The 24,766-nt window shown below is 48.0% G+C and overlaps 3 protein-coding genes across 7 annotated transcripts in view; 2 read left to right on the plus strand and 1 right to left on the minus strand.

Annotated features, from left to right (window-relative positions):
• dgkd (diacylglycerol kinase delta) overlaps positions 1-7,754 on the plus strand; it is a 30,648-nt gene extending 22,894 nt beyond the window's left edge. The window contains exons 18-30 of the mRNA XM_084441342.1: positions 373-469; positions 558-668; positions 954-1,050; positions 1,596-1,703; positions 1,852-1,965; positions 2,876-3,010; positions 4,207-4,361; positions 4,562-4,673; positions 4,827-4,919; positions 5,126-5,245; positions 5,671-5,788; positions 6,189-6,319; positions 6,472-7,754. Of these exons, the coding sequence (XP_084297468.1) occupies positions 373-469; positions 558-668; positions 954-1,050; positions 1,596-1,703; positions 1,852-1,965; positions 2,876-3,010; positions 4,207-4,361; positions 4,562-4,673; positions 4,827-4,919; positions 5,126-5,245; positions 5,671-5,788; positions 6,189-6,319; positions 6,472-6,558 (1,478 nt within the window). The 3' untranslated portion in view covers positions 6,559-7,754. The remainder of the gene's footprint in view (positions 1-372; positions 470-557; positions 669-953; positions 1,051-1,595; positions 1,704-1,851; positions 1,966-2,875; positions 3,011-4,206; positions 4,362-4,561; positions 4,674-4,826; positions 4,920-5,125; positions 5,246-5,670; positions 5,789-6,188; positions 6,320-6,471) is intronic.
• Positions 7,755-7,962: 208 nt separating this feature from the next.
• LOC311312260 (coagulation factor X) lies at positions 7,963-12,622 on the plus strand. Of its 5 annotated transcripts, none has more exons than XM_084442148.1 (9): positions 7,963-8,034; positions 8,388-8,481; positions 9,127-9,302; positions 9,385-9,409; positions 9,497-9,610; positions 9,705-9,839; positions 9,943-10,301; positions 11,704-11,818; positions 11,912-12,622. In XM_084442148.1, exons 2-9 carry the CDS (start codon positions 8,400-8,402, stop codon positions 12,478-12,480), a joined length of 1,575 nt encoding a protein of 524 aa, XP_084298274.1. In that variant the 5' UTR covers positions 7,963-8,034; positions 8,388-8,399; the 3' UTR covers positions 12,481-12,622. The 5 variants fall into 5 exon arrangements, with proteins under 5 accessions (XP_084298274.1, XP_084298276.1, XP_084298275.1 ...); XM_084442150.1 differs by having other exon boundaries at positions 9,139-9,302; positions 11,912-12,621; XM_084442149.1 differs by lacking the exon at positions 7,963-8,034 and adding an exon at positions 8,055-8,227.
• A 535-nt stretch (positions 12,623-13,157) lies between these two features.
• iws1 (interacts with SUPT6H, CTD assembly factor 1) lies at positions 13,158-23,012 on the minus strand. The gene is made up of 15 exons (XM_084442136.1): positions 22,601-23,012; positions 21,518-21,606; positions 20,089-21,034; positions 19,921-19,983; positions 19,621-19,825; positions 19,426-19,480; positions 19,131-19,243; positions 18,587-18,737; positions 18,414-18,496; positions 18,209-18,338; positions 17,682-17,799; positions 16,063-16,174; positions 14,612-14,668; positions 14,370-14,481; positions 13,158-13,295 (listed from the first exon to the last, which is right to left on the minus strand). Exons 1-15 carry the CDS (start codon positions 22,641-22,643, stop codon positions 13,170-13,172), a joined length of 2,403 nt encoding a protein of 800 aa, XP_084298262.1. The 5' UTR covers positions 22,644-23,012; the 3' UTR covers positions 13,158-13,169.
• Between the last annotated feature and the right edge of the window lie 1,754 nt (positions 23,013-24,766).

Below are 24,766 nucleotides of genomic sequence, written 5' to 3' on the forward strand. Positions count from 1 at the left end.
ACGGTACCCCTTTCATACAGTATCCCTTACATACGGTACCCCTTTCATACATTATCCCTTGCATACATTATCCCTTACATACGGTATCCCTTACATACGGTACCCCTTTCATACATTATCCCTTGCATACGGTATCCCTTTCATAGAGTATCCCTTACATACGTTATCCCTTACATACATTATCCCTTGCATACTGACCATACATTATCCCTTACATACATTATCCCTTACATACTGACCATACATTATCCCTTACATACTGACCATACATTATCCCTTACATACATATCCTACTGAGCGTGTTCCGGTGCCTCTGCGGAGCCCTGCTGGCTCTCTGCACCTCCTGTCATGTTTGTGTCTGTGTTTCCTCAGGTCTCAGAGCCGGAATCTCCGGGTCTCTCACCAGCAGCTCCGTGATCAGCAGACTGCTGGTGAACGCCGACCCCTTCAGCTGCGACCCCGAGAACTTGTAAGCATGTTTACGTTTTCCTTCGCTCCCCCCTCTCTCTCCTTCGCTCCAGGCGCGGCGGTCACCCTCATTTGTGTTTTCATTTCAGCGACTGCTACACTGAGAAGTGTGTGATGAACAACTACTTCGGGATCGGACTGGACGCCAAGATCTCCCTGGACTTCAACAACAAGCGGGACGAGCATCCGGAGAAATGCAGGTGAGGGAGATATGGACGGACGAAGGATGTCCAAAAATAACACGAAAAAAGTAGGAAGTCGAAAAATGATTGTTTCCAAGCGAGTAGGACATTGTACTTCCTGTAACTCTCAACTTACAATAACATGGAGGCCTATGTGTGCAGTCACACCAAGAAACAACAGGATGTTAACGATGGAGAAAAAACTAAAAACTCTAGTTCTGTTTGTTGTGTTTGTGTCTCGTGTTGCGGTTTCATGGGTGTTCAGTGCTCGGTCACTGTGTTAAGCTGTGCGTCTGTGTTCAGGAGTCGCACCAAGAACATGATGTGGTACGGCGTGCTCGGGACCAAGGAGCTGCTCCACCGGACCTACAAAAACCTGGAGCAGCGGGTGCTACTGGAGGTAGGCGAGCACCCGGTGGCCATCTTGGATCTATTGTGGGCTGTGCCTCAGCTCTGCCTATCAGCTTCCCACGATGGACTGGGTGGATGGAGTGTGAGCTCACTAGGGTGCTTGATAAGAAGTCAATCATCAGTTGACTTGTCCACTTGATTAAGCACTTTGCACAGTATCATACTGTTTTGTGTGTGTGTGTGTGTCTATCATACTGTTTTGTGTGTGTGTGTGTGTTTGTGCGTGCGTGCGTGCGATAACATTGCATTGAAGGTTATGTGTATGTGTTTATAGTGTTGCATGAAGTTTTGGGTTAGGGTCCATGTCATGTGTATGATTGTGTAAGATGTTGAAGGGATTGTGTGTGTGTGTGTGTGTGTGTGTGTGTGTGTGTGTGTGTGTGTGTGTGTGTGTGTGTGTGTGTGTGTGTGTGTGTGTGTGTGTGTGTGTGTGTGTGTGTGTGTGTGTGTGTGTGTGTGTGTGTGTGTGTGTGTGTGTGTGTGTGTGTGTGTGTGTGTGTGTGTGTGTGTGTGTGTGTGTGTGTGTGTGTGTAGTGTGACGGGAGGCTCATCCCGCTGCCCAGTCTGCAGGGCATCGCTGTTCTCAACATCCCCAGCTACGCCGGCGGAACCAACTTCTGGGGAGGCACCAAGGAGGATGATGTAAGTGTGAATACTACCCTCAGAGAGAGAGAATGTGTGTGTGTGTGTGCGCACGTGCGTGTTCATGGTGCATAACTATGACTCCATAGTCATCCACACCTGCTGGGTGCTTGTCCGTTAACAATATCCGCTCTCTCGTCCCCCACAGACGTTCACGGCGCCGTCCTTCGATGATAAGATCCTGGAGGTGGTGGCGGTGTTCGGCAGCATGCAGATGGCCGTGTCCCGGGTCATCAACCTGCAGCACCACCGTATCGCTCAGGTGAGCTGACCCACTCCCCCAGAGGAGGAGTCTCTGAGATGATGGGCGGTAGAGCAGCCATAGACATATACACTAGACGCCGCATTGACGTTGATTTGATTGCTGCCGGACGAAAAATGCGGCCGCCATCTTCGTCGCGAACGATACGGCTCTATGTGCCAGCTCTTTTAAGTGAACGATGATAAATACATAGTTGTTAGCTGATAGATACAACTAAAACTGTTGCTGATGCTGCTGTTTTGCACTTTGTAATTTTTATTTTTTTTATTTTTTATTATTTATGTTATTTGACTGTTATGGATAGTTCAAAGACAAAAATATTTGTTTCTACTTATCTTCTAGAGTTATATCTTGATGCAGGGTTACTTTTACTGACTGAAACTGCTGAGGAGAGCGGTTGTCACGTGACAGCGGTACCGGACCAATATGGCGGCCGTATTTTGCGCCGCTCAATCCATTACGAGTCATCTCGTGTTCATTTCTATGAGAGCAGCGCCCACCTGGTCAACTGCTCTGCAGCCGCTGGCCCTCGGCTCTGGAATAGTCTACCCATTCACATGAGATCGGCCCAGACCCTAGGGTCTTTAAAATCTCTCTTAAAAACCCATTTCTTCTCCCTGGCCTTCAACTGTAGTTGATCACGACACCCTGGTATATTGTGTGTTTTGATATTTCTGTACTGTTGTTGTTATTGTACTTTGTGCTTTTAATGTTTATTGTATTTTGTGTACAGCGCTTTGGCTCGACCACAGTCGTTTTTAAATGTGCTTCATAAACAAAATTTGACTTGAATTTGACTTGCTCTGCTGTGACCAGTCTGAGTATCAGGTTAGCAGCAGCGCTCTGATCTGACCCCCCTCCCTCCCTCTCTCCCTCCCTCCCTCTCTCCCTCCCTCCCTGCCTCCCTCAGTGCCGCACAGTGAAGATCACCATCCTGGGTGACGAGGGCGTGCCAGTGCAGGTGGACGGGGAGGCCTGGGTCCAGCCCCCAGGCTACATCAAGATAAACCACAAGAACCGTACCCAGACGCTGACCAGAGACCGGGTGAGTGGCGCCACAGGCCCAGTGACCTCAGACTGGACCACAGGCCTGGTGACCTCAGACTGGACCACAGGCCTAGTGACCTTAGACTGGACCACAGGCCTAGTGACCTTAGACTGGACCACAGGCCCAGTGACCTCAGACTGGACCACAGGCCTGGTGACCTCAGACTGGACCACGGACCCAGTGACCTCAGACTGGACCACAGGCCCAGTGACCTCAGACTGGACCACAGGCCTAGTGACCTCAGACTGGACCACAGGCCTGGTGACCTCAGACTGGACCACGGACCCGGTGACCTCAGACTGGACCACGGACCCAGTGACCTCAGACTGGACCACGGACCCAGTGACCTCAGACTGGACCACAGGCCTGGTGACCTCAGACTGGACCAGGAGACGCCCGAATCCACTTTAGCCGCACTTTGCCATCAGTCTACATAATATTGAATTGAAAAATGGAACATATGGGTTATTATATTAAATTATATATATTATATGGGTTATGGTATGATATATTATACCGGTTAATATAATATATGATATATATTATATGAGCTATTTTATGATATATTGTTTCATATATCATACATATGATATATTATATTATATATATTATCCACGAATGAAAACAAAACTTAGATTGAAGCCAGCTCCCTGTATGGGTGCTCTAGAGCCATGGGGTTTGGACTGGGGTGTGTGGGGGGAGAGCCCGGAGTGCACCGCACCATCCCCAGCTGGCTGCGATCCGAGGGGGGCGCCACAGAGCCGCCCAAACACGGCCGCCCATTCACCTCCAGTCATTTTTTCAGGACTCAGGCTCAGGACTGCTTATTTCTCCAGGGTAAAAATAAGCGCGGGAACTCCGCTGACTTGGGCTCAGGAGACAAAAATTAATTGTCAATGGGGGGGTTGAAACGGCCATATATATCGACGGGGGAAGGTCACAGAGACAAGAGAGGCTTGCAAGAACATGCACACGGCCATGAAATGCATTCATGGGTGAAGGTCTGTGCTCTCCGAGCACCATTTCTAGTATTATATTATATATATTATACAGGTTATTATATTATATATATATATATTATACAGATTAATATTATTATATATATTATACAGTTTATTGATTGCTTCCCTGAAAGTCTCACCCATTGTGTTGTATATTATCTGACGCCTGTCTCCTGTTCTTCCCGGACGCAGGCCTTTGAAAGTACGCTGAAGTCCTGGGAGGACAAGCAGAGGTGCGAGTTTCCCCGCCCACAATCCCAGCATGCATTGCAACCGGAGATAGTCTCAGAGGAGGAGGCGTCTCAGATCAACCTGTTCGGCCAGGCGGCCGGCGCCCTCATCCACAGGTACGACTGGCTCACGCAATGTACTAGGACACCGCTGGAAAGACCCACAGCTCCCTGAAAAGGGGGATTGCGTTTTCCCCCCCGAATATAGTGAAATCTCTGATGTCACTTTGCGTCACTCGCGAGAAGCATTGATATTGTTAGCAGGAAGTAACAGACTTGGAACAGGAAGTAACGGCGAGTGCGTGTTTTGTTCCCAGCATCAGGGAGATCGCCCAGTCCCACCAAAGCATGGAGCAGGAGCTGGCGCACGCCGTGAACGCCAGCGCCAAGGCCATGGACGTGGTGTACTCCAACTCCAAGAGCACCGGGGTGAGGACAGGGGTCAGCTCAGGGGTCAGCACAGGGGTCAGCACAGGGGTGAGGTCAGGGGTCAACACCGCTGGGAACGTTGAGTTAAACGTGGGAGTTGTTGATGTAGTAATTGATGTAGTAACGTGTTGTTTAAATATCCCATTGTTACAGGGTCTTAATTGCAGCGTGGTGGTGCAGATGGTCAGCAACGTGAAGGCCCTGCACAGTGAGACGGAGCTGCTGCTGGCTGGCAAGATGTGCCTGGTAGGTCTCACATTTCTCTGCGCGTGACGTCTTTCTTTCCATTCCTAGATGCGCGCCGGTGTGCATCTATGTCTTGTCTGCGCGTTTGTCTTCGTGCGCACACGCGCTCGCATACCTCTTTGTGACAGCTTTCCGCGAGCGCTGGTCTGTGTCTGTGCATCAGTGCCGGTGGTCTCCGTGACAGAGCTTCTCCCCCCCCCCTCCAGCAGCTGGACCCCCCTCAGAAGGAGCAGCTGAGCGGAGCTCTGAGCAGCGTGGACCTGCAGCTCCGCCGGCTGGCCGACATCTCCTGGCTGTGCCAGCTCATAGAACCAGGGGACGATGAGGTACCCGCTGCACACGTCACCTGTCTGCCTCTGCTCTCTGCTGCGCACAGATGCACACTCGCTGCTGTGTTTCATCATCACTCTGTGTGTCATGTGTTAGTATGTTTATTAAAAATAACGTTTGTTACAATAAAGTAAACTTGAACTTGAACTTGCACCATTGTTTGATTGTCATTTGATTTGAATGTAATTTTCCCCTTTTTGAATAATTACTTTTAAACTCTCCACCATAAAAAAAAAAAAGTTGAAATATGAATATGAAATGATTTTTTTTTGATGAAGAGTTTAACCTTCCTAGGATCGTGGGAAGGGACCGCCCACTCCTCACCAAAAACTCTGGACTGAAATGAAATAAACTGAAACCTGTGTGACTCGTGTTGGTCCAACTGTTCTGCTTCTCTCTGTCTTCCTGTCTGTCTCTGCAGGGAAACCTGACGGATTTCTCCAAACGCAGCCGCAGTGCCAAGTTCCGCCTCGTCCCCAAGTTCAAGAAGGACAAGAACAACAAGAATAAGGAAGCCTGCGCCACTCTCACACTGCCTGGTACTTTCCTCCTCTCTCTCTCTCTCCCTCTCTCTATCCTTTTCTCTCTCTCTCTCTCCATCCCTCTCTCCAACCTTCACTCAATCCCTCACTACAATCAGTCTTAGCACTACAGGTATATAGAGTCTTATAGCACTATGGGTGAAGGGATTTGGGAAAATCTGAACTCAAAATCACCTCAATGATAAATTTAAACTCAATGATTTTTTAGGCGTCGCCACAATCATCCACAAGCCACCCAACTGCCTTTCTGATTGGCTCTTGAAAAAATAAATAAAAATAAAACACTTTTCAGTTCCAGGTGCAGTGTGTGTGTGGTCCAGCGGGTGGCGCTGTGGCGGGTTGTGGTGTCTCTTTCTCTGGTCTGGGTCTCTGTCTCTGAAGCACTTCCTCTCTGCAGTGCACCAGTGGGGTACAGAGGAGGTGGCAGCCTGGCTGGAGGTCATCTGTCTCACAGAGTATAAGGAGATCTTTATTGGGCACGATGTGCGCGGGGCGGAGCTACTGCACCTGGAGAGAAGGGACCTCAAGGTACTGGTGGTGGGGACAGGGGCTTCCAGCTGCTCTCGGACTTCTCAATCTGTGTGAGCGAGCGTGTGAGTGTGTGTGTTCTCACTTTTTAACCCTCATTGATTGAGGTGTGTGTCGTCGTTCTGACGTCCGTGTCTGACTCCTTCTTGCAGGACTTGGGAGTGACGAAGGTCGGCCACATGAAGCGTATCCTCCAGGGTATCAGAGAGTTGAGTCGCAGCAGCGTCAGCGAGGCCTAGGCTCCCTCCTGTCCGCCTGCGTGTGCTGCCCCGGGCCCTGCCACGCCCCCACGTCTGACCCCAACGGGACCAATCCAGCTGCCTTCAACTAACCTCAACTGTATCCAATCATGTTCTACAGTAGTGCCTTCACATGCCGCCTCGGCAGGAGCTAGTGGGCTGCAGCGGCAGGTAGACGAGAAGCGAGAGCCGAGCCCCCCGGGGACCTGGGGAGGGTGTGGAGAATGCAGGGCATGGGGAAGACCGGGGAGAAACGATGGAGGAATCCAGGAGGGCCGACGACTACCCACAACGCCTCGTCAACAAAAAAACAGCTCCACATTCAGCTGGACTGTGATGACAGTGGACCAAGCTGCAATTCGACCTTTAAAACCTTTGATGCACATCAGAGTAGGGTTACCCTAACCCTGAGCTTGTTAGCTGAGACACAGCAGGCACACTCCAGCTAGAGTTTATAGAGGGGCACCATAGATTTCTATTATTTCCACTGACTGGATCAAGGAAATGCCACATATTATATAGACTGCGTTTTGTATTGAAGTATATATTTATTTCTTATAAGCATTGTACCAGATGTGTTGTTCTCCCTGAGTTCAAATGTTTTTTTGAACTTGAAATTGACGTGGGATGCCAGGAAAAAAACGCTCCCAAAAGAACCAAAACAGTCTGGAATAGTCTGAAATTCAAAGATCAGCATATCACTCAATAGAACGAGACCAACCTCCAGTATTTTTCCAGCTGCAGTAATTTCTCTGTCCTTTTTTATTGATAACAATGTCAACTACCTAGAGGTGTGATGAGGGTTTGAGCTGCCGAATGTGATGACCCTGCTCATCACCATTATATAATGATTATATAATGTTGGGGAAGTGCCTTATTCTCCCAGCTCTTACGTATCATTCAGGGCTCAGGATGTGAGGTTAGTCTTCACACTGTTCGGTGTCAAGTAGATCTTTGTCATTTCAAAAACAACAGACGCTGCCTTGAGACCCTCCCGGGTTTAATGTTCCTTCCTGTGTGTCAGATTTTCATTGTGCTGTGCAGGTTTTTTGACGTCTTTATGATCATATCAACATTTCAATTGTTCCAACCTTTAACAGGATAGTCCCGTCTTTCTTCCTGTCCATTGTTGAGAACCCTCTGGGAAACGGTCTGTTCCAGTATTTATTGATAATTTATAAGTTTGAATTAAACCTGTATCCCATACCTCTATTTTTTTTGTACATAGACCCAACCCAAGGCTGTACATAGGTTTGTTTTGTACAGAGACATGTCATCATCCTGAAATAAACAGTTTGTTTATGATTTGGGTATTCTGTCTGTTTATCAGCCTACATCTCAGTGAATAGTTTCTTCTCAGACATCGTGGCTGCCCTGACCACTGATGATGATGTATGTCAATATTTACAATCTAGTTAACGATCAATAGCAGAGCTTGGTACAGATCGTCCATTTTAGCAGACACAGAGAAAAAAGGTAAGTTACTAATTTAAAAAAAATAAAGCGATCAGTTGTAGTAAACTGAGCAGTGTTGGGTAGACTGAGCAGTTTTCGGTAGACTGAGCAGTGTTAGGTAGACGAGGGAGAGAGGAGGTTTAGTGAGTAAAGCTGAGTAATAGAAGATCCACAGATGTTTGGACAGAAATATGATCCATGGATTTCTTGAAATGTACTTTGGGTTATTTCTCTGTATATTTGGGTTATTTCGCTGTGTGTTTGGGTTATTTCTCTGTATATTTGACGTGGACATTTTGGAAAACTATAGTTTTTTTCTGTTGTCTATATTTCATGTAGTTAATAGCTTTCACCATGTGATCTTTTCTCCCCAGAGAAGGCCTCTGATGTGTGTAATGTTGCTCTCTGGAGGTTGGCTCGCACCAGTAATGCTTCTGACCGTTTTCTGTTCCCAGCTGCAATCTAAAGGTACATTAATCATTCAGTAGTAGAACATCACTCTCTTTTTTTGGAAATCCTTTCCAATACTTACCTCATTTCCTGTCAGATACATTGTTGATGAGGTGATTGGTTTCCTGATTCCTAGTTATCTACCAGACTGTATCGCTCATCTTCAGCTTCTTAGACTACATTTTGGCCACCTAAGACCCTCTCCAGAGTGGAGTGAGTCAGTATGAGGTCTGTGTGTGAGACTGAGTCAGTATGAGGTCTGTGTGTGAGACTGAGTCAGTATGAGATCTGTTTATGTGACTGAGTCAGTATGAGATCTGTTTATGTGACTGAGTCAGTATGAGGTCTGTGTGTGAGACTGAGTCAGTATTTGGTCTGTGTGTGAGACTGAGTCAGTATGAGATCTGTTTATGTGACTGAGTCAGTATGAGGTCTGTGTGTGAGACTGAGTCAGTATGAGGTCTGTGTGTGAGACTGAGTCAGTATGAGGTCTGTTTATGTGACTGAGTCAGTATGAGGTCTGTGTGTGAGACTGAGTCAGTATGAGGTCTGTTTATGTGACTGAGTCAGTATGAGATCTGTTTATGTGACTGAGTCAGTATGAGGTCTGTGCGTGAGACTGAGTCAGTATGAGATCTGCATGAGACAGTGAGTCAGTAGCAGGTATGTTTACAGTGTTCCTGGAGCGTGACGATGCAGTGACGCTGCTGCGACCTCGCCGCCCCAGGGCCAACTCCTTCCTGGAGGAGATCAGGCCAGGGAACCTGGAGAGGGAGTGCTACGAGGAGACCTGCTCCCAGGAAGAGGCTGCCGAGATCTTCCAGACCAAGGAGAAGACGGTACAGCATCGGCTGCAGAGCAAGATCACAGTCCTCTCTATGCACAAAAACAAACTCACAATCTGTTGTTTTGTATTTGCAGATGGAGTTTTGGTACAAATACACAAGTGAGCACAGAATTTAAGATTGAGCGTCAATTGATAGGTGAGAAAAGAGGTTGCCTTATTGAGGCCGTGTGTTTGTGTGTGGACCAGATCTGAATCAGTGTCTCTACAAGCTCTGTCAGAACGGTGGAATCTGCACAGTGGACCGTGACGGATTCTTCTGCTTGTGCCCCCCGCGATACGAAGGCAGAAACTGTGAGACAGGTATGAGCTCTCTCTCTCTCTGCCTCTGTCCTGGAACATCGCCTTCCATTTTGTCCTTCACACAACCTTCCGCTCTGGCTCCTTCTGGCTCCAGAGGTGTTTGAGTGCCAGTACAGGAACGGCGGCTGCCACCATTACTGCAGCGACCACGACCGCACCAGTGGGGTTCTGTGTAGCTGTGCGGACGGGTACGAGCTGGACGAGGACGGCAAGAGCTGTTCTACAGAAGGTAGTGTTCAGACTGGGCGCCGAATTCATCTACCGTCAAGTACCAACCAATGGTAGGCCAGCACCGTGTTATGTTGTCAGGCTGTTGTTTATGTCTTTGTTAGTGCTGTTCCCGTGTGGTCGAAAGCAGAGCGAATCCTATCGTCACCGCTCTCTGTGGCACGACGCTCAGCCCGATGCCCCTCCCTCATCCTCACCTTCACCATCATCCTCACCTTCACCATCATCCTCACCTTCACCATCATCCTCACCTTCACCATCGTACTCATCATCAACCTCTTCACCTTCATCTTCATCCTACTCCTCACCCTATCCCCTCCTCAACACTGAGAGAAACTACACCCTCTGGCGGATGAACTCCACCCAGCCGCTGGAGAGGAACGCCACCGAGATCCAGGACGATGATGACGACACTCGCATCGTGGGCGGCCAGCTGGAGAGGCAGGGGGGCAGTCCGTGGCAGGTGCGGTATACAGGACGTCCTGGGCTGGGCTGTATGTGGTGGGCAGAGTCAAAGTAAGTGCAGTGCACACCTGTGGTGATGAGGTGCCGGTCAACGAAAGTAAATGTGAAAAATAAAGGTCGCCGGCCGCACACTCAACGCTCTGATGCAAAAATATAGCCGATTTATTTGACACGAAAACCAAACATGGTGTTCGTAGTTCCATAGACACTGATCGTCTAGCAGGAGGCGCCCTCAGATTTTGATGTACCCCTACTCCAGTCAGGACAAAACAAGTGTTTTTTTCATATCCCATATATCTGTCTGACATGTCTGCCATTAATGAAATTGATTCTTGTGGTTTTTTATTTTGGGGGCAACGTTATTTTTTTTTTGTTAATGTTTAAACCTATCCCAGAAGGCCTATCTGAAAAAGAGCCAAATTAGGCCAGTCGGAATAGGGGAAATGTGATTTTGCCAGTTAGCTCATTAGCTCACAACAACTAGCAGCAGCTTCCATAACATTAATGGTAGTGGTCAGTGGCTAAAGCAGTTACACTGATGATTCCTGTAACATTAGCTATTTTGCTGCAATTGGTTCAACTTCTGTTTCTGGACAAAGGTAAGGGATAAAAAGATTGGAGTGAAGGGTTGAGGGTGAAGGTTTAGTCAGTATCTTCTCAAAGTGTGTGTATGTGTGTGTGTGCAGATCAATCAATCAATCAAAGCTTTATTTGTATAGCGCATTTCATACCAAGAGGCAACACATACCAAGAGGCAACACAATGTGCAGATGTGTGTAAGTGATGAATGGATGAAGTATATAGATACTCTCACCTTATAGGCTATTATGAACTGTGTACAGTGCTTTTATCTTTTATCACCACACTAGTACAGGTCCTGTCTAAACTAAAGCGTTGTTTACAGGACTATATTTCAGTATTTATACAGGTTAATAACATTCTGACTCTTTGTTGGTGTAGGACCACCTGCTCCATACCTCAGCAAATCTGATGAAGATAAGAGAGATCATTCTCAAGTAATAATAATACATTTTATTTTTTATAGCACCTTTCATACAAACAAATGCAGCTCAAAGTGCTTTACAGCGAAAAATAGGGGTCACATTTTCCCTATTGGGACTGGCCTGATTAGGCTCTCTTTCAGAGATTGGAATAGGTCTAAAGAATAAAAAGATAAAAAAATGTTTCCCCAAAATAAAAGTCCACACAATCAATGTATGAATGTGAGAAATATGGGATAGGCTTAATAAAAACTAAAGCCTTTTTTGAGAACTTGCTGCTGAGCTGTGAGGGCTGTGGTGGAAGAGGGAAGCAGTGCGAGAGGTAGAGATCTCACAAGTCTGTCCGTCTCCCTCCGGGACTGTGGCGTGTGGCTGCCTCACCTCCCTGGTTCTGTGCAGGTTCTGATCCGGAGGGAGGACGGGTATGGGTTCTGCGGGGGAACCCTGATCAACCAGCGCTGGGTGGTCAGCGCTGCACACTGTTTCCAGCAAACACCGCACCATGTGACCATTGGTGAGGCTGTGCGACCCCCCACAACCACCGCGGCCCTGATGTGTCGAGGTGTGTGTGGTGCTAACATTGTGTGTGTGTGCGTGTCTACTACAGGGGACTATGACAAGAAACGGCCAGATAAAAACGAACAGACCATCAAGGTGGAAAAGGTGATAGTCCACCCTCACTTTCATGAGTACACCTTCGACAGCGACCTCGCCCTGGTCTACCTCGCCCGGCCCGTGGTCCTGAGCGCCGTGGCCAGCCCCGCCTGCCTCCCCAACCGCCACCTGGCCCGGCATCTGGAGCGGGAGGACGTGCGCGGCGTGGTGACGGGCTGGGGCGCTACCCAGTACCTGGGCCGCTCCTCGCGCTTCCTGCGCAAGGTGGTGCTTCCCGTGATCGACCAGCTGAAGTGTGTCCGCTCCACGGAGCAGGTGGTCACGGACAACATGTTCTGCGCCGGGTTCCTGCAGGCCAGTAGAGACGCCTGCAGCGGGGACAGCGGCGGGCCCTTTGTGGTCAACCACAGGGGGACCTGGTTCCTGACGGGCGTGGTGAGCTGGGGGGAGAAGTGCGCTGCCGACGGGAAGTACGGCGTCTACACCAGGCTGGGCAACTTCCTGCCCTGGATCCACGACACGCTGAGGAAGCAGGAGCAGAGCTCCCTGAGACCCGGCTGACTGCACTCGGGCAAAATGTCTAAGATTCTGTGTATCCAGCGATTCAATAGTTAGGAGATTGACCTAATATTGTATCAATTTTATTGTGAATAGAATGTTACAAAATGATATAAGCATTTAAAAAATTAAACATATAGAACACAAACAAAATGCTAACATTTATGACTGTTTTGGTTCCCTGTAGAATTCAGACGGACAGGTTCACCTTCATCCGTCTCTTCAAATCACACATGCACGTTCGCACACACGCATGCACACGCGCGGGGGAAGACATGCTGTATGTTTGTTTTTGTTTTTTTTAAATCACAAACTGTTTATTGTTGAGGTGTTGGTGAGAAAGGTTTATTGCAGCGAGTACAGTTATTCCTCCTTGTCCCCAAAGCATCCCCCAATGAGCAACATATCAACAGAACACTAAACGGATAGAATGCTTAAGAAAGAAGAAAAAAATAATGGTGTAACCCTCTTTATTACGAAAAGCAACATCTGAACTGGCAACAGTGAAGACATAAGCAGACATCTCCTAATTCTGTACAGGTTCCAGCAGAAACTAAACAGTCGAGTCCAGAGGACGGTCAACCAGTCTGCGTCATCACACCACTATCATACACTCCAGAGGCTGAACGGGGCGGGGCTTAAAATGGGAGGAGGAACAAAATATTAGAAAAAAGAAAAAAAAAGTTTAAAAATCAGAGTGGCATGCGGTTGCCCTCGACGCTGATCTTCACGGCGTGGCCCGTCTTCGTCAGGCGCTTGATGTCGGCGAAGCGCCGCATCTGTTTGTCCACCCGAGACACGCCCTTCTTCAGCGGGCCCTGAGGAGAGACCGGCAGACACGGGGGTAAGAGCAGAGAGACCACACGCACGCTTCCTAACGCCGTCACATGTTGGAGTGCTCCTCGCGTACGGACATTTGTCAGCATGAACACTTCGTAGGGATGTAACGATAACCGGTATAATGATAAACCATGATTCAATTAAATGTATTGCTGTAAAACGATCATTAAAAACATGTTTGATTCCCCAAGATGCATTATTTTAATGTTTATGCAAACAAAAAGTGCATAGTGCTGCTAAATGTATTAGTGGTTTTCAATATAAAACATTTCAGTGTGTGTTTCAGTAGTTTTTGGACATTTTCAGCACATTTTAACTATACCGCGATAATACCGAGAACTCCGGTAATTTTGGTCACTAGTCGCGGTGTGAAATTTTCACTCAACTCAAGAGTTCTGCATGCCAGACACAAAAACCAAAGCAACGGTCATGCTGGTTTTAGGACAGATGTTCACTCGCTGTGCCTCAAGGTGTTCTGTTGAGTGGGAGTGTTGAGAGTTGAAGAGGATTGGGGGTGGGGGAGGGGGGTGGAACTCTTAGCATGACTTGGTAAGAGACAACAAGAAGCTCTCCATACTGCAAGGTGCACCCAGGGGCATGCAGGTGGCACTTACTGCCCCCAAGTGGTGACAGCAGGTACTACAGGGGCATGCGGTTCCCCTCCACGCTGATCTTCACGGCTCCCTGCAGGCGGCGGCGTTTCCTCTCCTCCGCAATGCGACGCTTGTGCTTCTCCAATCGGCTCAGCCCTTTCTTAAAGGCACTCTACGGGGACCAATCATATCTCAAATCCTAACCGTCCAATCGGCTCAGCCCTTTCTTAGAGGCACTCTACGGGGACCAATCATATCTCAAATCCTAACCTTCCAATCGGCTCATCCCTTTCTTAAAGGCACTCTACGGGGACCAATCATATCTCAAATCGTCCCACAGGTGCAGGTCCAGTTTTAACCGACGCTGGTATGTATGCATGTCTGGAATCCCCGGTTTCAGGTCCGAGAGACGAGACTGGGTCTGTGCTGTGTTCTACGCCCCAGTGGGAGGAGACTCACCCTGTTGGACTCCACCTCCACGTTCCATTTGGGCCGAACCACATAGTCCTTGTTGGACGGCATGGGCACTCTGGCGCGGGCGCAGAACCCAGGATCCCCCGGCCGCAGGGCCCTGGGAGGGGACACATGGTCACCAGAGACAGAGAGCAACACACAAACATACCATACTATATGCTGATACACATACACACATGCATGCAAGCGCGCACGCACACACACACACGCGCACGTCAGGTACTCACTTCTCCTCTCCCGTCAGCACTTTCTCCAGATCTCTCCGAGGAGTCTGACCCCCTGAGCTGTGGACAGAGACGCAGACAGACGGGCAGTCAGGGGCGGCAGGGAGACCGTCTGGGTGGCAGACAGGCCGGTCTGCCAGAGGACAGCTTCACAGCGCTGTGATCCAACAAGGACTGCACACCAGTTTTCCCATGCAGCTACTACCACGTAGGGATGAGATGGTATACTGTAAAACCATGAACCGCGGTATCAAATGTCCACGGTATTAGAACCGTGACATTCCCTGTGTTTACGATATTACGTTTATTATTACACAATGATGCGCTGCTGAAACTTCACATTTCAAGTTGCTTGCAACATTTAATTTTGTAATTTAATATAAGCTTGCTATTAATAAAGAGTTTAAGTACAATAGTGTGTATTTTCCATCATGTGTTGCACTGTAGTTCCTTCAAAGTAAAATACTTGTTTTTTTATGTGTTGGGGGAGGTGAAATGCCGTATACCATGAAATACCGTAAACTGTACCGTGTTGTAGATACCGTACCGTAATGCAAAAATCCATACCGTCTCATCCCTACTACCACGCTCCTTATTACAAGGGTTAGAGCATCACAGGTTCCAAAACACCTCTATACTATGGTGAGTGTGTGTGTGTGTGTGTGTGTGTGTGTGTGTGTGTGCGCGCACTGAGGAATGTAATGGAAAAAAAACTTTTTGATTTTAAAAATGAAATGAGTTCAGAAAACACCCCAAAATGTGTTCTTGCCTGCTGAGAAAAATTGAGTCACTAGAAGGTATGAAACAGGGAAGGGTTAAGTTGTGAGAGGATGAATGGTTTAAGTTGTGAGAGGATGAATGGCAAAGTTGTGAGTGGATGAACGGTTAGTGGTAAAGCCTATGGTCAGTCAGAAGAACACAGGTACATCTACCATAGGACACGCTATCTTTGCATTGACGACATTCCTAACGGCAACAAGATCGTCTCGCAAAATGCAGTAACACTAAAGGATCTGCAGGTGTACATTTGACTGAAGTCACTCGGGAGGCGGAGCTACTGGTGCAGCCATGCAACCACACTGAACCTGGGGGCAGCGGGGGAGAAGACGTCGGGCTCCGCGGACCTCTCCACCTTCTGGGGCTGACTTTATGTCGGTCGGATGGACAGATGTCACAGAGACAGGGAGGGTTTAATAAAGAGGGGCAGAGTGGCACATTGGAGGGAGGAGTCAGCGAAATAAATACCGGATGAATGGAAGGAAGAATAGAACGGTTCAACCAGGAGAATGAGAAGAGAATGAGTGAGTGAGTGAGTGAGTGAGTGAGTGAGTGAGTGAGTGAGTGAGTGAGTGAGTGAGTGAGTGAGTGAGTGAGTGAGTGAGTGAGTGAGTGAGGAGACCAGGTGGAAGATGGACAAGTGATGTCAAAGTTGATTTGTGTGCGTCGGTGTCTACCTGAGGCGTCTGCGTTGAGGCATCTGCTGGTCGAGGTCTCTCTGTTGTCTCTCCTCTCTGGTCATCCCCTTGTAGTTGGACGTCAGGCCGAAGATGGGCCGTGACCACTCATCTACAGAGAGAGGAGGCAGACCTCAACACCCTAACACCAAACACTCATCTACAGAGAGAGGAGGCAGACCTCAACACCCTAACACCAAACACTCATCTACAGAGAGAGGAGGCAGACCTCAACACCCTAACACCAAACACTCATCTACAGAGAGAGGAGGCAGACCTCAACACCCTAACACCAAACACTCATCTACAGAGAGAGGAGGCAGACCTCAACACCCTAACACCAAACACTCATCTACAGAGAGAGGAGGCAGACCTCAACACCCTAACACCAAACACTCATCTACAGAGAGAGGAGGCAGACCTCAACACCCTAACACCAAACACTCATCTACAGAGAGAGGAGGCAGACCTCAACACCCTAACACCAAACACTCATCTACAGAGAGAGGAGGCAGACCTCAACACCCTAACACCAAACACTCATCTACAGAGAGAGGAGGCAGACCTCAACACCCTAACACCAAACACTCATCTACAGAGAGAGGAGGCAGACCTCAACACCCTAACACCAAACACTCATCTACAGAGAGAGGAGGCAGACATCAACACCCTAACACCAAACACTCATCTACAGAGAGAGGAGGTAGACCTCAACACCCTAACACCAAACACTCATCTACAGAGAGAGGAGGCAGACATCAACACCCTAACACCAAACACTCATCTACAGAGAGAGGAGGTAGACCTCAACACCCTAACCTAACATTCATCTACAGAGAGAGGAGGCAGACAACAACACCCAACACTCAAACACCCAACACTCAGACAAACACCCCAAATTCAGACAAAGTCCATCCCTCTCTGAAGACCATGAAACCAAACCACTCAGAAGTCCCTCAGTATGTATGACAACAGTGTGGTGAGATAATACTTGAGCTACTTCATTAAAGGATCATACCGGTCTAAATATTATTTGAGCTCCTTAAACTTGTCCCCCAGCGTATATCACATTACCGCAATCAATTTTCCGAAGCAAAGCTCACATTAAAAGATATTTGCATTTTCGTGTTATACTTACATTTCAAAAGTTGAACGTGATGGCTTTAAAACATATTTTTTAATTGTTCCCTTGTTGCACTGTCAAACTCACCCGTTAGTTTCAAATCATTTTCAGTAGTTTTTATTTTATATTATTTTCGTTTGAATCCGTTGAACTCCTGCGCTATATTCTCTAATCCACCTACGCTAGATTCTCTACCCAGCGCTCTAATATTAACTACAGAAAATTATTTGAAACTAACCGGGGCGAGTTTGTCAGCGCAATGAGAGAACAATTTAAAAATAAGGTTTGGCTTTTGAAATGTAAGTTAAACGCGAAAATGCAAATATCTTTTAACGTGAGCTTTACTTCGGAAAATGGATTGCGGTAATGTGATATACGAGAGAGGGAGAGAAAGGCTAGATTTAGGAGATCAAATCATATCTAGACCGGTATGGTCCTTTAAGCTCTGAAGCATTGAATGAAGGCTCTCTGTGTGTTGGTAAGAAGAGGAGCTTACTGATGAGCTTCAGGGCAATGTCTTTGTTGGGGCGTGACTCTTTGGGGTGTTTGTAGAGGAACATGACTGACCGGCCAATCCCGCTGTGTTTGAGAGTCTCCTGACTCACACTGGGGAGCTGCAGGGGGAGAGGGGACACGTGTGAGATTCTAACCCTAACATCCCAACACCACCCCAACACCATCCCAAAACCCCCAAACCACCCCAACACCATCCCAAAACCAACCCCATCCCAACACCACCCCAACTCAACACAAACCCCCTCTCAACACCACCAACAACCCAACACCAACCCCATCTTAACTCCACCCACAACCCAACACAAACCCCTTCCCGAACACCACCCACAATCCAACACCCACACCACCCCAACACCACCCCCAACACCATAACACCACTCTCATGATCATAGCGATAGAAGAGGCTAGGCCGGTAGACAGTCACGCGATAATACCACAGAACGTACAGAACGTGGATATGAGTGTGAGCCACATGGGTGATGATGGTTCTGCTTCTTTAGCACTTACTTCCTGCAGAATCCTGAGGAGTTCCTCCCTGATCTTGAGAGCTGGGAGACTCTTGTCTGGTAGAGGGCTGATCCACTCCTTGATGGCGGACATCACACCACTGTCAATGAAGGTCTCCTTGAGATCCTGTCTGTAAGGTAAACACAAGGCATCAGACCATATGCCCTAGAAACCCCTTAGCCTTCAGGTCAGGACGGGGACGTACTTCTTCAGGTGCATAACCACCGTAGGGAGCAGGGTCAGCTTTTTGAGGGCTGGTTTCTTCTGACTGTTCAGTGTTCTGTCCTCCTGTATACATATCAAAACAACCACAATCAATACGATGCGGTCGAACACGTTCATATTTACGCACGTTAGCGAGCGAGCGCGCACACACACCTCTGCTGCCTCGGTCATCTTGGTGATCATGGCGCTGACCACGTCATCCGCATCGCTGATAAATGTCCCGCCGTCTCGGTTCCTCCTCCTCTTCCCGCTCTGGGCCTTCTTCCGGGCCAGCATCACGTCGAAGTCCGACATGAAACTGGTGCTGGTGGAGACACGAGGACAGCGATGATGATGATTGATTGATTTTTATTTATTTTTAAGACAGGGACAAGGTACAGTAGACATTTACCCTATAGGATAGGGAGAGATGCACTGTACAAGGTTATAGCTAAACAGCTAATTTCCACCCGCAGTCCCTGGGCAAATAGTGGGGCAAATAGTACACAGTAGGAGAGTTACATACATATAAGGAATACAAAAAAGTTATGTAGCAAAGATTTCACTCATCCCTATACCCACATCCCAACCTCCCCAGACCCTTAAAAAACAAACCCTAAGTACATGATGATGAAGATCACACCACAGGCAGAACAAAACCACAATGGACCCGGTGCAGTGGTGCAACATGTGCATGGTGTCCTCAAAAGATACTCACTCTTTGCCGCCTCTGCCCACGCCCTCGTCAGAGTCCGACTCCTCCTCCGCCGCCTTCCTGGCCGAGGCCTGCTCCTCGTTCTTCTCTCCCTCCAGGTCCTCCTGGTTGAAACCCTGTCGGCATCGAAGCAACAGCGTCAGCTGGACCTCTGGGACCAGACCTGTCAACCCCTGAACTGTCAACAGTTCATCCCTAGACCCATTTAAATGAGGGGTGAGGGGATATGGAAAGCAGTCGGGGCTATCGGTCGAAACAAAGTCAAAGAGTCACAAAAAAAAAAGCAAGGAATCCTCACCGTAAACTCCTCCTCCTCATCTCCAGATTCCCCAAAGATGTCTGCAATCATTTTCCTGTGTAAAAAAAACCCACTGATATAAAGTACTTGCGACATCTGCTAGTTCAACCAGTATAATCTACCAACAAGGTCATGTTCACAGACTTGCTCCCCCGAAAGGAGCAGTTAAGAGCAGATGGCAGTAAAAACCCGTACTCCTCCTCATCTCCAGAGTCGCTGTCGCTGCCAAACAGCGTTTTCTCATCCTTCTTCCCCGTCGCGTCCTTCTTCGCGTCGTCCTCGTCGTCGCTGTCCGAACCCAGCTCCCTCAGCTTGGCCGCCATGCTCTTGTCAGGCGCCTCGGACCCTGCGTCGCTGTCCGAGTTGTCATCGTCTGAGACCACGCGGCTCTTCTTCACAGCTGGGGACAAGAAGTCACCGCCATCACCATCTCATCTGATAATCGTCCCAGATATTACCAGGGTGCACTATGACGACACAGAGCTGTCTCCTTACCTGGCTTGTCAGCCTTCTCCTCCTCGTCTTCACTGTCAGATAGGACGGCCTTCTTTCTCTTTACTGCAATAAAAATAACAAAACACAAAATCTATTATAAATGATAAATTGATGGTCACAGTGCCTCTTAGATTTCATATAGCCACAACACACTTGGTGAGACGGTACCTGGCTTATCATCATCATCCTCGCTGTCATCCCCCGCCCGTTGGGGGCGACTCTCCCCCTCCTGGTCGCTGCCTGTGGTCTTCGCTCGGCGCCCCACCTCATCCTCCTCCTCGCTGTCCGAGTGCATCACTGCCTTCCACTTGCCTTTTCCCTCTTCGCGTTTCTCAGTCTCGTCGTCAGACTCCAGCTGTTTCTTGTGTTGTTGTGGCGTTTCTGTGTCCGAGTCACTGCCTGCGTTGGACTGCCTGCTCCGGGATGGTGGCTGGTCCTCATTCCCCGAGTCGCTCCTAGCCGGTCTGGTCTCTCCGGCCTCGTTGTCTGAGATGCTGCCTCTTCTTTTAACAGGAGACCCTTCGTTGTCTGAGATGCTGCCTCTTCTTTTAACAGGAGACTCTTCTTTGTCTGATGTGCTGCCTTTTCTTTTAACAGGAGACCCTTCGTTGTCTGATGTGCTGCCTCTTCTTTTAACAGGAGACTCTTCATTGTCTGATGTGCTGCCTCTTCTTTTAACAGGAGACTCTTCTTTGTCTGAGGGGCTACCTCTTCTTTTAGCAGGGGGCTCTTCATTGTCGGAGGGGCTGCCTCCTCTTTTAGCAGGGGATTCTTCGTTGTCTGAGGTGCTACCTCCTCTTTTAGCAGGTGACTCTTCGTTGTCCGAGATGCTACCTCTTCTTTTAGCAGGGGACTCTTCGTTGTCTGAGGGGCTTCCTCCTTGTTTGACTGGGGCGGGGCCCTCATCATCACTATCTGCAGGCCTGGGGGCCTCTGGCTCTGAATCACTGTGGTGTGCTGGGGCCTCCCCCTCAGAGTCACTGTGGTGTGCTGGGGCCTCCCCCTCAGAGTCACTGTGGTGTGCTGGGGCCTCCCCCTCAGAGTCACTGTCTGCTCTGTTTCTCTCATCGTCTGAGCCGCTGGCCATTCCTCCCTCGCCCCCACTGCCCTCGTCCTGTGTAGCAAAGTGTTGATTAGTCAACCTGGATTTGTTAGCAAGATGTGTCACCCTCAGCTCTTAGGTCAGCTTTATTTGCCCCTGATCTTGGAACATTCAAGAGAGCTTTATTTTCACTTCTGTCAGCTACTACATTACTGGGATGTCCTCTATGTTGATTATGTTTTTGTGGTCCCTATTGTTCCTATCCCCTCGGCTGTTTGTTGTTGTACAGTTTTAATGTCAGTATCTTGTCTGTCTAATGTTGCTCAATGTTTCAATGTTTTCCCCTCCTTGGAACCCACACTTTGGGCAACCTAAACAATAATTCATTCATTCATTATTAATTATTATAGTAATTAATATGCATGTAAAAATTGACTATGTGACTATGACTATTTAGCCATGTCTGGTTGACGTATAAATCTCCTTTGCAAGAGAGATGGCAGTGACCTGTTCAACATAGCCTCGAGGTATTACATACTCGTGTCCTGTCCTCACCTCGGAATTGTGATGTTCGCTCCTCATCTCCTCTTCGCCGTCAGACCCGGGGGCATGTTCGTCCTGAACCGGGGTGCCACCGCCGTCGTCTGCATAGAAAACGGGTTCAAACTCTAAAGTTAGCAAACCTTTTTGTGTACCGACCTTGTGTTTGTATGCAGTACGGAAGGAAACGGTGGTACGCTCTGCTTGTATGCTCCTAGTATACAACAATGCATCACAGCCACAACCACAAAAAGTAACAACGCATCACAAACTAGAAATGTGCAATTTGGGGAAATTGCAAGTGTGGCTGCCCATTCTGTCATTATTACTTAGTGTTGGGTGTGTGTATGGTGTGTGTGTGTGTGTCTTGATTGTGTGCATGTGTGTGTTGGATGTTGTGTGCATGCACTTGTAGTTCTTCCTCTGGGTTACATTCAACCCTACAATGGCTTTTAATAATCGAATTAAAAATTAGAAGAAATTTTGATTTTAGAACCTATGGTTCAAGAGTTACAGACCAAAAGGTAAAGTGGGCTGTTATAGCGCCACCGTGAGGCCCATCGGTGTAATTATTTTTCCCGAGTAGGACTCTTGACTGTTAACCTCTCTAGTCTCTACCAAGTTTGGTAACTGTAGGCCTTGTTAAGGTTTCCGAGATAAAAAATATTTGAACTGAAGATTTTTCCCTATTCCCATTCAAGTCAATGGGGAATTTTAATTCACTAATAAATTAAACTATAAAAGATATTGCTTAGCAATGAGGAAGCACACGATTCCCGATGAAGCCGGTCGATTTGACATATGACTCGTGTGTGTGCCGTTAGACCTGTGGGAGGAGTAGCGGGGCAAACTTTTGGGGTTTCTCTAGATCCAAACCAACCAACCAAACAAACAACCAAACAAAGTCGACCAAGTAGGCTACTAGAGTGTGTTACCCTTCGGGGCAACCACACTAATTTTGGTGAGCATTTCATTGTACAAAGTACTACCCGCATTTTGATCTTGTACATAGTGCTATCACAAGAGCTCGTGTCATCGGTATTACTAGGCTAGCTAGCTACTAACGTTAGGTCATTTGAAACAAAGCCGGTATCTTACCAGAGTGATTCCCGGACATGAAATCATCCTCTTCGCCGTCCATTTGTCCAAAGGACACAATGACAGATAAAGCAACTGAGCGCTTGAGCCTGGCAAACAATCCTATGTCACTATGTTTATTTCATCAACAACAATCTGAAGCTTTCGATTAACTATCACTCGTTCTGCTGCGCCACCAACCGGGCCTAGCGAAATTAGCTAGTGCTTACGTTAGCTAACTATCTAGCTAAACGTCTCGGTGACCCGTTTAACACGGCTGGATCTAGCCTGCAAGTAAGACAAACAGCAGACAAGCTTGCCAAATATATCTGACAGATATATATAGCTACTTCAAATTAAACAGATAATGTGATAAACAACAAAGCGGCTGAAAACCTAGCTAGCCACATTCCTCGGATGTTGATCAAAATGGTGTCGGTGGACAGGTGGTGCGCATGCGTTGAATTCGCTGGCCTCTTCTTCCTTAACGGCGGCTTGCATCCATTTGTTGCACTACCGCCATCTAGGCCGTTCGTTCGCTAAAGATAGATTGCTATGATATAGAAAGAAAACATGGACATACCAATACGAGGGTATTCCAAGAAGTTATTGAAGAAACATGCCGAATCCATAAGATGCCAGCTTTAGATAGCGGTTAGCCTGGCATCTAGAGCGGAAAGCAGTTTTTTTTTAATCATTCAAGAGGTTATTAGCCATGTATGGTTCGCACATAGACTAGGCATTTGATCAGGGGCATACACTGTTGCAGACGGCATAGGATAGGGTGCAGGACAGGACGGTGCAAAGACATGACAATGCAAAAAGCAATGCAAACAGTGCAATGTATTGTGTTCGTTATTGTTTCTTTAAAATCTGTTCTCACTGTGTTTACATGATTTATGTTTTTATCCATTTCTTTTTATGTAAAGGTAGAGACTAACTTGGACTCAAGTTCAGCTGCCAGACACCTCAGCACTTCATTGTGCCACCAGGTGTATCTTCCCTGTGTCAGGCTGGTTTTACAACTGACCAAGATGTGCCTGAGATTTGCTGGAACTGCACACGGGACAAACTGGATCCTCTCCCGGCCAAAGATGTTAATTCCTGGGGGAGGGCAGGACATCGTAAGTAGCTCTAATGGTGAAGCTTTGCCTGTTTGACTCCATACTCCAAAGATCATTCCAAGAGAGTTCCTCCTCTCGACTCTGTCCCAGCTCATCCAGCGACCTTGTTGGGCTTGGGATACTGCTCTGGCGCACCTGGCTGCTTCTTCATGGTGGCGTGCCTCCTTCACCACCACAGGCCGGCGTTCAGCTGGTGTAGCCTTTTTCCAATAAGGTTAAGATGCTGCCAGACCAAGGCCCCTTCTGCCTTGTTGGACATGGCCCACTATATCCCAGAGGCGAAGGGCTGATTTTATGTGCTATATGAATGGTGTTACATGTGCTATATGAATGGTGCTATATAAATAAAATGACATTGACATGTACAAATTACGATAGCCTATTAGCATACTGTAAAAAAAAAAGAAAAAAAGAGCCATTTACGTACTATACACAGAGTGGAGTGTGGTAGATGAGCGATATTGTATACAGTGTGTGTGCCGTTGAGGTATGTGGAACAATCAGAGTTTGTGAGCAAGGGGGGGCGTTGTGGAGGACACGAGCCTTGTTAATGAGTGATGGCTGTGGGAAAGTACCTGTTTTTGTGGCGTGTGGACCCGGTCCAGATGGACCGCAGTCTCCTGCCAGAGGGGAGTGTGTCAAAGAGACCGTGACTGGGATGAGAGGGGTTGGCCATGATCTTTCTGGCCCGTTTTAGGGTCCTGGAGACGTGCAGGTCCTGGAGGCATGGCACTCTACAGCCAATCACCTTCTCAGCGGAGGGGATGATGCACTGCAGTCTGCCCTTTTCTTTATCTGTTGCGGCTGAGAACCAGATGGTGATGGAGGAGGTGAGAATGGACTCGATGATGGAGGTGTAGAAGAGTACCATCATTGCCTTTGGCATGTTGAATTTCTTCAGCTGCCGCAGGAAGTACATCCTCTGCTGTGCTTTTTTGGTGAGGGAGCTGATGTTCAGCTCCCACTTGTGGTCCCAGGAGATGGTGGTGCCCAGGAAGCAGAAGAGGTCAACAGTGACCACTGGTATATAGCACATAATTCTTCCAGACCTTTATCTATCCCA

This window comes from Borostomias antarcticus (genome assembly GCF_949987555.1).
Source record: "Borostomias antarcticus genome assembly, chromosome: 1".
Classification (NCBI taxonomy): Eukaryota; Metazoa; Chordata; class Actinopteri; order Stomiiformes; family Stomiidae; genus Borostomias; species Borostomias antarcticus.